Genomic DNA, 14133 nt, shown 5'->3' with positions numbered 1-14133 from the left:
TCGGTCCTAAATGGCTTACCCCTTATCCTTAGACTGTGACCCCTGGTTCTGGACTTCCCCAACATTGGGAACATTCTTCCTGCATCTAACCTGTCTAACCCCGTCAGAATTTTATATGTTTCTATGAGGTCCCCTCTCATTCTTCTGAACTCCAGTGAATACAAGCCCAGTTGATCCAGTCTTTCTTGATAGTTCAGTCCCGCCATCCCGGGAATCAGTCTGGTGAACCTTCGCTGCACTCCCTCAATAGCAAGAATGTCCTTCCTCAGGTTAGGAGACCAAAACTGTACACAATACTCCAGGTGTGGCCTCACCAATGCCCTGTACAACTGTAGCAACACCTCCCTGCCCCTGTACTCAAATCCCCTTGCTATGAAGGCCAACATGCCATTTGCTTTCTTAACCGCCTGCTGCACCTGCATGCCAACCTTCAATGACTGATGTACCATGACACCCAGGTCTCTTTGCACCTCCCCTTTTCCTAATCTGTCACCATTCAGATAATAGTCTGTCTCTCTGTTTTTACCACCAAAGTGGATAACCTCACATTTATCCACATTATACTTCATCTGCCATGCATTTGCCCACTCACCTAACCTATCCAAGTCGCTCTGCAGCCTCACAGCATCCTCCTCGCAGCTCACACTGCCACCCAACTTAGTGTCATCCGCAAATTTGGAGATACTACATTTAATCCCCTCATCTAAATCATTAATGTACAGTGTAAACAGCTGGGGCCCCAGCACAGAACCTTGCGGTACCCCACTAGTCACTGCCTGCCATTCTGAAAAGTACCCATTTACTCCTACTCTTTGCTTCCTGTCTGACAACCAGTTCTCAATCCATGTCAGTACACTACCCCCAATCCCATGTGCTCTAACTTTGCACATCAATCTCTTGTGTGGGACCTTGTCGAACGCCTTCTGAAAGTCCAAATATACCACATCAACTGGTTCTCCCTTATCCACTCTACTGGAAACATCCTCAAAAAATTCCAGAAGATTTGTCAAGCATGATTTCCCTTTCACAAATCCATGCTGACTTGGACCTATCATGTCACCTCTTTCCAAATGCACTGCTATGACATCCTTAATAATTGATTCCATCATTTTACCCACTACCGATGTCAGGCTGACCGGTCTATAATTCCCTGTTTTCTCTCTCCCTCCTTTTTTAAAAAGTGGGGTTACATTGGCTACCCTCCACTCCATAGGAACTGATCCAGAGTCAATGGAATGTTGGAAAATGACTGTCAACGCATCCACTATTTCCAAGGCCACCTCCTTAAGTACTCTGGGATGCAGTCCATCAGGCCCTGGGGATTTATCGGCCTTCAATCCCATCAATTTCCCCAACACAATTTCCCGGCTAATAAGGATTTCCCTCAGTTCCTCCTCCTTACTAGACCCCCCGACCCCTTTTATAACCGGAAGGTTGTTCGTGTCCTCCTTCGTGAATACCGAACCAAAGTACTTGTTCAATTGGTCCGCCATTTCTTTGTTCCCCGTTATGACTTCCCCTGATTCTGACTGCAGGGGACCTACATTTGTCTTTACTAACCTTTTTCTCTTTACATATCTATAGAAACTTTTGCAATCCGTCTTAATGTTCCCTGCAAGCTTCTTCTCATACTCCATTTTCCCTGCCCTAATCAAACCCTTTGTCCTCCTCTGCTGAGTTCTAATACGTTTTATAATAGTATAATTGATAGTTCATAACCAGCTTACATAGCTGTTGCTTATAACAAAGCTTGTTGTAGGGTGCAGTAAATTGTTGCTTTACACATATTAAAAAACATTCTGCAAGTTTGGAAGTCAAATACATGAATTGTCTGTTTGATGTGTTTTCAGTGCTGCGGTGATTTTGAATTATTCTGTTCATTCCTTTAGTCCCTGGGCTTGATTCGCAATGCCGGCCAGGACAGCCGGGGTTACCGGGGTCACCAGGATCTCCCGGCTTTCCAGGAGAGAGTGGACTGAAAGGTAAGACCTTTTCTAAATGCGAGTGTCTCTGTGACCCCACGGTCACATGTTGCATTGTCCTGATCAGTAAACCTCGCCCACAGGAAGCCTCCATTGCTGGATTAGGTCACACTATTGCATGGTTAGATATTGTGAAAATAAAATCCTGATCTTAGGGGACTGGCGGTTAAATAACGAGAGAGACTGCTGGCACTGAATTTGAGCAAATATCTCATGCTGACCATTATTTTGTAATACCTGCTAACAGTTACAATGCAACCCTTTTTAACTGTGAAGGATGTTGGGGACGGAATTGCCTCTTTAAGGTGCATTGGTAATGGGGCGGGAAGGCCTTTCCGACTGGGGGCAGGCGGATGGGCTGACCCATCTGAAATTGCCCCCGGGCCGTGTTCCTGCCGCGCCCTGTGTTCCCACCCCGTCGGGCATGCGCCAATCCCTTTCCAAGCCGCCTCCGCGGGTACCCCCGACAGCTTTTCCTGCCAGGAAGCTGCCAGTGGCTGGAAGGGGAGTCCGCGACATTTTATTTTAATTATTTTAATCGGCTGACGGCTGAAGCCCAGTGGGTGCCACCAAAGTATTATGCAGAGCTCGCAGCAGCCCTCCCCTTTAACTGAAGGGGAGGGACATTGCTACGCATCACTCTGACGTGCTCAGTGCAGCGCTGATGACACCGCCCGCCTTCCGTCCCGCTCCCAAAGCACTTCCGCCCCTCAGTCGCCCCAAACACTGCCCCGACAAATTAAAAAAGTTTAAGAGCCCAATTTCCCCCTATTCTCCGCCCCATGGACTCGGGCAGAGAATATTCATTTAATTTGAATTATCCGCCCATTTGGAGTGGGGGGCAATTTCGGCCCTGTTGTCTTTTAATCAGTATTCCATTGTGAAAAGGGGTGTATCCAAGTGACGGACTATCTTCTATATAGAACTTGTGAACTTTAACTTGAGCCATTGGTGCTATATGTCTGATGTGATGGATCCACACAGTTACTGGTATATATGGATAATACGCAGACTGGTATGTGTTGCCAGACAGCAACATGACAAGGTGCTCAAAACAATGTCATGTGATTAGAGCTGGGAGTGTCCATTCCGTATTGGTATTTATTTTTTTTGTTTGGATGAGCATGATCGTTCCAGAAGTTATATTGTACCATACGATTGATGCACAGTGATGTCAAGATGTATTTAATGGATAGATGATTCAGGACAATAATCGCAACTTGTACATGTTGGACAATAAATCTTTCCCCCTACCAAGTAAAATGCCACCTTAATCATAAGGAGGGCCTATTGTTGCTGATAATGTGTGCATGTGCATGTAAAGTACATTATTAGAAAACGGTACAGATACTAAGCCTGGAAGAGGGGTGACCGGGGCAATACTCTTCAACATTAAAACCATGTTGTGTTTGCACTGAGTGTCTCATGTTGCCGTTTTCATCTGGGTGCTTTCACTGGGTGTATTAAGCACATCAGTACTAATGACCTTTAATGCTGTGGAGCCTGCTCCTTGTGAACTCCTGTTAACATGTCACCTCAAATAGCTCCCACCACCAGTAACTAAACATATTTCACTGTATCGTTCAAAATGCTTATACTTAAATAGAGAGACTACAAAATGCTGCAGTACAGAGGGACCTGTGGGTCCTTGTACATGAAACGCAAAAGGTTAGTATGCAGGTACAGCAAGTAATCAGGAAGGCAAATGGAATGTTGGCCTTTATTGCAAGGGGGATAGAATATAAAAGCAGAGAAGTCCTGCTACAACCGTACAGCGTATTGTTGAGACCACATCTGGAGTACTGCGTGCAGTTTGGGTCTCCTTATTTAAGGAGGGATATACCTGCATTGGAGGCAGTTCAGAGAAGGTTCACGAGGTTGATTCCTAAGATGAAGGGGTTGTCTTATGAAGAAAGGTTGAGCAGGTTGGACCTATACTCATTGGAGTTTAGAAGAATGAGAGGTGATCTTATTGAAATATATAAATATATAAGATTCTGAGGGGACCTGGCAGGGTAGATACAGTGAGGATGATTTCCCTCGTGGGGGAATCTAGAACTAGGGACCATAGTTTCAGAATAAGAGGCCGCCCATTTAAAACAGAGATGAAGAGGACTCTCTTCTCTCAGAGGGTTGTGAATCTTTGGAATTCTCTACCCCGGAGAACTGTTGAGGCTGGGTCATTGAATATATTTAAGGTGGAGTTAGACAGATTTTTGAACGATAGTGATATGGGGGGCGGGCAGGAAAGTGAAGTTGAGGCCAAGATCAGTGGAGCAGACTTGAGGGACCAAATGACCTACTCCTGCACCTATTTCTTATGCTCTCCACGTACAACCCAAGATTTGGACAAAGAGAGGCCGGAATTTTCCAGGGGGACAGCAGTCAGGATCGGTGGTGGTGGGAACTTTGGTATTTTTGATAGCGGGTCGGGACCCCGCAGTCAACCCACCGCAACATGCCTTTCCCAATGTGAAGCCTGAGCAGACCAGACAGGCAGCGGGAGCCGACCCAATTAAACTCATTAGCAGTTAACATATGATTTACAAGCCTTTTTAACTTACTTTTCACTTTAACTTCATGGCCAATGGAACCACGCTGTTCGGGGACCAGAGCTGTCAACCTGAGGCAGGAGTTCAGTGACCACTGCTCCAGCTGATTACTTGACAACTTCAAATGTACAGTAAAAGCTCCCACCAGACAGATCATCATTTTCTTCAGCCACAAGCTGTTTCTCAGTCCATTTCCAGCACAGATTCTGCAGGCTTTCCACTCTCCATCCACTCTCCCCAAATTGGAAGAATTCTCTCACCATTGACAGAATGCTTCTGTCATCTCTGCTTCACCTGACATCTATTCCATCAACATGTGTGCCCTTTATACTGTCTCACCTTGGTCCTCATAACCTGACCACAATCAGTCCCAACATCATCAGCACCAGGCACACCAGCAGCATCAACAATAACACCAAACTTCTCCGCAATCACCTGATGCTGCACAGGACACAGGGCATCAGCACCCGACCACATTGCTGCTCGGGAGACCAGGGATGGCCTCACCATGGCCAGATTTACTTCACTTGACGCTGTACACCCTGGCTGCCACATGATGTGCCAGGTTGGCACCACCCCACACCAATACCAAAAAGCATTCTCTCAATGCTCAAGACATTCCTTTCACACATACCACCATTGTAGGGGTACCATTATGTCTCACCATTCACTGCAACTCACTAAGACACTTCCAAAGGTGCACACAAATCTGTCCAAGAACATAAAGAAAGAAAATCTTGAATTTATATAGCAGCGTTCACGAGCACCGGACGTCTCAAAGCACTTTATAGCCAATTAAGTACTTTTGTAGTGTAGTCGCAGTTGTAATGTGGGAAACGCGGCAGCCAACTTGCGCACAGCAAACTCCCTCAAACAGCAATGTGATAATGCCCAGATAATCTTTTTTTGTTATGTTGATTGAGGGATAAATATTGGCCAGGACACCGGGGATAACTCCCCTGCTCTTCTTCGAAATGGTGGCATTGGGATCTTTTATGTCCACCTGAGAGAGCAGACGGGGCCTCAGTTTAATGTCTCTTCCGAAAGACGGCACCTCCAACAGTGTAGCGCTCCCTCAGCACTGCACTGGAGTGTCAGCCTGGATTTTTGTAATCAAGTCTCTGAAGTAGAACTTGAACCCACAACCTTCTGACTCAGAGGCAAGTGTGCTACCCACTGAACCACGGCTGACACAGCATTAAACATAGTGCTCAATCCATTATTAAATCTTGTGATCACCCGGTCATTGAATCACCCTCCATTATTAAAACATAATGCAATCATCCTATTATTAAACATAGTGCAATTATCATGTGTTATTAAACATGGTACAATCACCCTCTTATTAAACATATTGGGCCGAACATTCTGGCTTCGCCGGGATCATACGAAGTTCGCACGGACTCGGCGAGGCTTTGCAAAAGCCAGTTTTCGGGGCACAATGTGCATGCGCCGAAAACTGGCATTTCCGATCGACCAAGATTTCTCTAGACAGATTCTCCGCATCCCCGCTCGCAGCCAGGACATTTGTGCGGGAGAGATTGGGCTATTTGCCCAGCGAATGTCCTTCAAAGTTTTACGCCTGGTAAAAGCAGACGCACAGCTTACTTTTACCAGCGTAACATTTTTAAAACATATAAAAATGTAATTTAAACACTCATTTTTATATTAAAAACTCTGTCCATTAAGGTAAGTTTATTTTTAACACTATTAAAACACATTAAAAAAAATTCCCCAAAATATATATTTTTTCTAAAACATTTAATTACATTTAATTTCAATTAATTTTAAATATGTGAGATGTTTATTTATTTCTTAGGCTGTGTTTTTTTTTAGGGGGTTATTCTCATTGATAGTAATGCGAATCTGTATAGACAGAGCTATTTTTATCAATGAGAATACAGCATAGTGATTGGTGGTCCAGGCCCACGTGACTCCAGCATGTACATATGTACGTACCTGAAAGGCATCTTCCCATGCGCTGCGCAGCGAATCTAGGCCAGGATCCTACTTCCTACGTACGAAGGAAGCCTCCAACCACAATTTTCCCCTCAGTATATTCACCTTTCTGTTACGAAGGCATAGTGCAATCACCCGATGTCATTAAACATTCTGCAATGACCCAGTTATTAAACATAGCACAATGACCCTATGTTATTACACATAATAGTCTGGTATTTCCTCTCTGAACCCAACTCAGAAGTTAGACCTAAAAATGTGGCCATTCCCATGCCCATTCTACTTGATATGTCCTTACTATACAATATAAATGCACAGGAGGCCCATACTTGAGAGAAGGTCACTCTGTGACCAGTTACCTTTATTACCAAGACCTCAAGTGATGAAGCTTGGTGGAGCTTCCCCTTTTATACCTGAAAGTCCAGGTTAGGAGTGTCTCGCACAAGTTCACCCCCTTGTGGTCAATGTTCCCAAGGTGTACAACTTAGGTCAGCTTATACATGGGTTATAATGATAGTTGAATACATGACATCACCTCCCCCCCCCCCCCCCCCCCAAAGTCTTATTGGGATCACAGGTTAAGTCTCTCTGGTGGTTTACACTTCCTTATAGAGCGCCTGAGTTGGGGCTCCGGTTGTTGGGCGCTGGCCTGAGTGTCTGCTGTTTGCGGTGCCTCAGGCCTGTCCGGATTGCCCACAGTGACTGTGCTCGCCTCCACTTGGTTCCGGTGTTCGGTCACCTGTGGTGGAGTAAACTCTACGTCGTGTTCTTCCTCTGCTTCTTCTATGGGGTTGCTGAACCTCCTTTTAGTTTGATCCATGTGTTTGCGGCAGATTTGTCCATTGGTAAGTTTAACTACCAAAACCCTATTCCCCTCTTTGGCAATCACAGTGCTTGCAAGCCATTTGGGCCCTGCAGCATAATTAAGGAAAAAACAGGGTCATTGACATCGCGCTCTCGCATTCCTGTCATGGTAGTCACATTGTGGCTGATGCCTGCTCTCAACAATTTCTTTCATAGTAGGGTGTATAAGGGATAACCTGGTTTTGAGCGTCCTTTTCATTAGCAGCTCTGCGGTTGGAACCCCTGTGAGCGAGTGTGGTCGGGATCTATTGGCCAACAGAAGGCGTGATAAGCGGCTTTGTAGGGAACCCCCTTGGATTGTGAGCATCCCCTGTTTGATTTTCTGCACTGCTCGTTCTGCCTGGCCGTTTGAGGCCGGCTTGAACGGTGCCGTTCTGACATGGTTGATTCCATTGTCTGCCATGAAGTCCTAGAATTCAGTGCTTGTGAAGCACGGGCCATTGTCACTGACCAAGACATCCGATAGACCGTGGGCGACGAACAGTGCCCGTAGACTTTCTACCGTGGCAGAGGATGTGCTTGAATTTAAAATGGCACACTCAATCCATTTGGAGTAGGCGTCTACTACAACCAAAAGCATTTTTCCCATGAAAGGACCTGCGTAGTCCACATGGATGCGTGACCATGGCTTGGCGGGCCAGGACCAGGGGCTAAGGGGGGCTTCCCTGGTTGCCCAACTGAGCACATGTGTTGCACCTGCGAACACAGAATTCCAGGTCTGCATCTATCCCTGGCCACCAAACGTGTGACGTGGCAATTGCCTTCATCATAACAATGCCCGGGTGCTCATTGTGAAGTTCTCTGATAAACACCTCTCTGCCCGTCTGGGGCATGACTACTCGGTTTCCCCACAGTAGGCAATAGGCCTGAATCGAGAGTTCATCCTTGCGCCTATGAAATGGTTTAAATTCCTCAGGGCATGCCCTGTATGTTGCTGCCCAGTCCCCATTCAGGACACATTTCTTAACTAAAGACAGTAGCGGGTCTTTATTTGTCCAGACTTTAATCTGACGGGCTGTCACAGGTGAGCATTCGCGTTCGAAAGCTTCAACAGCCATGACCATCTCAGCTTCATGCTCAGTTGCCCCCTCAGTGGTGGCTAGTGGAAGCGTGCTGAGTGCATCGACGCAGTTTTCAGTGCCCGATCTGTGCTGAATTGTGTAGTCATAGGCGGCTAACGTAAGTGCCCACCTCTGTATGCGGGCTGATGCATTCGCATTTATGGCCTTGTTGTCAGCCAAAGGGGACGTTAGGGGTTTGTGATCTGTCTCCAGCTCAAATTTCCTGCCAAACAGGTACTGGTGCATTTTTTTTACTGCATATACACATGCTAGCGCTTCCTTTTCTACCATCCCGTAGCCCCTTTCTGCCTGGGACAGACTTCTGGAGGTATAAGCTACCGCTGTAACTGACCATTGGCATTCACATGCTGCAACACACACCCGACCTCATAGGATGATGCATCGCACGTTGGAACAAGTTTCTTACACGGCTCATATAATGTTAACAGTTTGTTGGAGCATAACAAGTTGCGTGCTCTATCAAAAGCCCTTTTCCTGGCTTTCCCCCCAGACCCAATCGCGACCTTTGCGTAGGAGCACGAGTAGCGGCTCTAACAGCGTGCTCAATTTGGGAAGAAAGTTACCAAAATAGTTCAGAAGCCCCAGGAACGAACGCAGCTCCGTCGTGTTACGGGGTCTGGGTGCTCTCTGGATCGCTTCCGCTTTGGACGCAGTAGGTCTGATCCTGTCTGCTGCTACCCTCCTCCCCAGGAATTCTACCTCTGGCGCTAAGAAGACGCACTTCGCCTTTTGCAGTCGCAGCCCTACCCGGTCTAGTCTGTGTAGCACCTCCTCCAGGTTGTGGAGGTGTTCTTCAGTATCGCGACCCGTGACAAAGATATCGTCTTGAAAAACCATCGTCCTTGGAATCGACTTGAGGAGGCTTTCCATATTTCGCTGAAAGGTCGCGGTGGCCGAACGTATCCTGAACGGACAACTGTTATACTCAAACAATCCCTTGTGTGTCGTGATGCTGGTCAGCTTCTTCGACTCACTCGTCAGCTCCTGGGTCATGTAAGCTGAGGTCAGGTCCAATTTTGAAAAAAGTTTGCCACCGGATAGTGTCGCAAAGAGGTCCTCCACTCTCGGTAGCGGGTACTGGTCTTCTAGTGACACCCGATTGATGGTGACCTTGTAATCGCCACATACCCTGACTGACCCATCCGCCTTGAGCACCGCCACGATCGGACTTGCCCAGTCACTGAATTCAACTGGCGAGATGATGCCTTCCCTCAGCAGGCGGTCCAGTTCGCATTCTATCTTTTCCCGCATCACGTACGGCACCGCTCTGGCCTTGTGGTGTGCTGGCCTGGCGTCCGGGTTTATGTGAATCACTACCTTGGCCCCCATGGAAGTGCCGATACCGGGTTGAAATAAGGAGTCAAATTTGTCCAGGACCTGTGAGCATGATACTCGCTCCACAGAAGAAATTGCATTGACATCGCCCCATTTCCAGTTCATGACAGCAAGCCAACTCCTCCCCAGTAATGCGGGACCATCCCCCGGGACAATCCAGAGTGGCAACCTGTTCTCCAAATCTTTGTGGGTCACGACTACCGTGGCACTGCCTAGCACCGGAATGATCTCCTTAGTATATGTCCGTAGCTGTGCGTCAATCGGCAATGATTTTGGCCTTCTGGTCTTGGACACCCACAACCTTTCAAACTGTTTGATACTCATCAGGGATTGGCTGGCCCCCGTGTCTAGCTCCATTAATACTGGGATGCAATTGAGGAGCACTTTCATCATTATCGGTGGCATCCTGGTATATGAACTGTATATGTGCTCCACATGAACTCGCTGAACTTCAGCTTCCAGCGATTTCCCCCAGTATTCATTTGGCCTCGTAGGGCTTACATCAGGCCCGTTCTCCTCGTACATCAAACTGGCTGCAGGCTTCCTGCACATACGCGCCAAGTAACCGCTGACGTTGCAGTTTCTGCAGGTATATTGCTGATACCTGCAAGCTCTGGCTGGGTGTTTGCCTCCACACCTCCAGCATGAGCTGGGGGCCCCGTTGTTGCAAACAAAAGTTCCATTACCAGTCGATCGTCTCTGACTGTCTCTGTAACTGTCCTTAAGCGCACCATTAACAGGTGTTGATGGCCCCATTACTGGCCGCATTGTCCATTGCAATGGCATGAATCGCCGTTCAGCTAGCCATTGTCTCTGTTGAATTCCCCCTTTGGGTTCGACTACATGCTATGGCATGTCTGATTGCCCTTGTCTGCCTAGAGAACTGTGTGCCGCGTAAACAATGTTGACTCCTTGGTCATTTTCTGCATTTGAGCCAAGATTTTTGTCATACATCATTCTGGTCTCTTCCTCTCCTGAGATAAATGTCTGGGCTATCAGAGCCGCCGCATCCAAGGTCAAGTCTTTGGTCTCAATCGGTTTCCTGAAAATCCCAGCATGCCCGATGCCCTCAATAAAACAGTCTTGCAGCATCTCCGCTCTGCATGCACCTGTGAACTTACATAGGCTCCCCAGTCGCTGGAGATCTGCTATGAAGTCAGGAACACTTTGCCCTTCTCGCCGCCGGTGTGTGTAAAACCGGTGTCTTGCCATGTGCATGCTGCTCGCCGGTTTAATGTGTTCCCCGATCAACTTACTGACCTCTTCGAACGTCTTGTCCGCTGGCTTCTCTGGCGCTAGAAGGTCCTTCATCAGGAAGTATGTTCTGGATCCACAAACCGTCAGGAGATGAGCCCTACGTTTGTCGGCCGAATCCTGTCCCAACCATTCCTTAATGATAAAACTTTGCTGTAGTCTCTCAATAAAGTCGTCCCAATCATCACCAATATAGTACCTCTCTTCTGTGCTGCTAGTGGCCATGCTCGCGTGGTTTAAGTCCCAGTTTCTCGTCACCAATGATATGTCCTTACTATACAGTATAAATGCACACGAGGCCCATACGTGAGAGACGGTCACTCTGTGATCAGTTACCTTTATTACCAAGACCTCAAGTGATGAAGGTGGGTGGAGCTTCCCCTTTTATACCTGAAAGTCCAGGTTAGGGGTGCCTCCTACAAGTTCTCCCCCTTGTGTTCAATGTTCTCAAGGTGTACAACTTAGGTCAGCTTATACATGGGTTACAATGATAGTTGAATACATGACACTACTGATGTCAAGTTACGCTCAAATTTCCTGCCAATCTCATTCGAATACATCTGAACATATAAATGGGCATCAATAACCGTAAACAATTGGTAAACACCAAACTCTCAACCATAGTTACCTTCTTTAAGTATGAAAATTAAAGTGTTGAAAATAAAGGTTTCAATGATTGACAGCATATAAACAGAAACTTTACATGAACATTAGATAAAAAACCCATGTGTGTTGTTAGTTGGTGTGCTTAGACTGGGGTGAGGGAGAGTGTGAGGGGTGGCTAGTGAGATGGGGAACTGATAATATAGATAGTGAGTGGAGGTGCAAGGTCAGTTAGTGTGAGTAAGAATGTGTGGAATAGGGTAGGGAAGGCAGAGTGATGGGAACAGCAGGATGAGGTGGAGTGTGGCTTTGTACTAGTGGTTTGTGATCTGATGAAGTCATTGAAAGGTTTGCAACACTGCACCCAAGTCCTCCTGATGACATCTCTGCTTGTGCCCTCATGTGCAAAGTGCAACCAGGCTGCGTTGGTGTCCTGGGGAGGTCTCTTCCGCCTATTGGAAGGGAGGAGGATCTCCCTACATGCTGTCACTCCCTCCATATGCCCTGGACCTCTGTGCAGTGTTTGCAGCACCTCAATGTTGTAGAACACTGACAGCATAAATGTCAAAATAAATTTGGCCATGGTCCCTTTAAGGAAACCGGCTGATAACGCGTCATCTAATTGGACCGGGAAACGAGCTGGGCAGACTTAACAAGCCCCGTCAACAGAAAATCATTTTCCAGAGCGGGATGGAGCAAACAGCAGGTCCGCAACCTGCCAGTGACCTCGGCCGCACCAGACTCGCGAGGTAAGGAAAATCTTAGCCAGAATCTCTAATTGTGCTGCTGGGTATTTTTCATAGTTCAATTGGAAAGTATGAAGGTATCACGTGCCCACCATTTCCATTTTACTGAAATACTAGTTGGGAGATGTTTGCTCTAGAGGCCATAGATAGTAAATGGACTCATCTCAGAAAATGATGCATGAAAAGACAATTAGGATAGCAAAGAGAGGTCATGAAAAAACAACGGTTTAAAAGGTGATTTCACATTATTAATACTTTTTTTTCTACCTTTGAATTTGTAGGTGATAAGGGAGACACCTGCTTTAACTGTTTAGGTACCGGCGATCATTTTCCTGGTGTGCCAGGACCTCCCGGACCACACGGTATTCCAGGTAGGATACAGGGCCTCGCTATTAGGCTGTGCATTGGATAACTTGTGTGCAGAATACTGACATTATTTAAAAGTGAACTCATCCGTGTAAGTCAGTCAGTCTGAGTCAATACTGCTGTCATCATTCATCATCTAAACTTTGCTCAATGTTCCTTCTACGCACCAAATACACCTTCCTGCTCCCTGCATTCTTGCTGTGTTAAAATTGAGACTGATCATTCGACCTAACTCTATTCTTTCCACAACCTAGAACTCCTTATGTATTTCAGTTTTTTCTTCTTCCTACCATCTACAGCCTTTCGAAGCCTTAGCTTGGTATCACCCAACCATTTCTTAATGATCTGCCCTCTCTCCTATCCTGCTCTTACATAGAAACATAGAAAATAGGAGCAGTAGTAGGCCATTCGGCCCTTTGAGCCTGCACCGCCATTCAATATGATCATGGCTGATCCTCTATCTCAACACCATATTCCCGCTTTCTCCCCATACCCATTGATGCCCTTTGTGTCTAGAAATCTATCTATCAGGTCCGGGAGGTCAGTGACGTGGCCTCCAGCTTTGGTCCTGCACTATGGGCTATGGCCCTTTACCTTGAATTCATGAAAAAATGTTCTAACAGTTTTTAAAAAATTGGATCTTCCCAGAGGTTTGCTTAAGCTTTGCCGACTATGTGGGTTCTGCATGTTGGGAGCCGATGGCAGTAACACTGCACAGAACCAATGTAAAAACAGCTTAAATTGGCAATATGTTCCTAGTTGTCTCCATGCTGGTATTCCATGTGGAATGCGTATCTCCAGTGAGTGCTACCTCACACATGATATCAGTTTTGCTCGCATTACACGTCAACATCTCTTGTAGCTGCAGTTGGCAGGAAAGTGATTCCAAGGATTTGGCATGTCACAGATCCACTTTCAACCTAATATCCCAGGATGGGTTCAATATAAGAAGCCACTGAAGAGGACTCCATGTGAAGTGTGTCTAGGATGGTCTTTTAGCAACAAATGGGATATTGTGTACAGGTTGCTTACGGAGCGTGGTGAATTTCAGCCTGGACTGTTTCTTCCACATTACTTGAATTCTGTCAACTTCCTAGCTGACGGGACAAACATTTTGTTTAGATTATCGTTTGTCCTGTGTGGTCTCACCTGCGTTTCTGAAGACTGCAAACAATGCCATGTTGCTAATCCACATGCACCATTTACTTTGAACAAAACTGAAGTGAGATTTTCATTTGTTACTTTGTGGGTTTTAGGTCAACCAGGATTGCCCGGAATGAAAGGAGATCGAGGACTATCTGGTTCAATTGGAAGTTTGGGACAACCTGTAAGTACTTGTCATGATAATGGATATTACCAAACATTCTCCCAGGAGCGTTTAAATAGTAAC

At 46.5% G+C, this 14133-nt stretch overlaps 1 protein-coding gene across 1 annotated transcript in view; it reads left to right on the top strand.

Annotated features, from left to right (window-relative positions):
- Positions 1 to 14133, top strand: part of col4a5 (collagen, type IV, alpha 5 (Alport syndrome)) — a 291814-nt gene that overhangs the window by 171846 nt on the left and 105835 nt on the right. Inside the window, exons 22-24 of the mRNA XM_070882799.1 lie at positions 1890 to 1982; positions 12659 to 12748; positions 14000 to 14070. Of these exons, the coding sequence (XP_070738900.1) occupies positions 1890 to 1982; positions 12659 to 12748; positions 14000 to 14070 (254 nt within the window). The remainder of the gene's footprint in view (positions 1 to 1889; positions 1983 to 12658; positions 12749 to 13999; positions 14071 to 14133) is intronic.

This window comes from Pristiophorus japonicus, chromosome 6, assembly GCF_044704955.1.
Source record: "Pristiophorus japonicus isolate sPriJap1 chromosome 6, sPriJap1.hap1, whole genome shotgun sequence".
NCBI classification, from domain to species: Eukaryota; Metazoa; Chordata; class Chondrichthyes; family Pristiophoridae; genus Pristiophorus; species Pristiophorus japonicus.
Note: the sequence above shows the minus strand (reverse complement) of the source record. Positions and strands in the feature narration are given on the sequence as shown.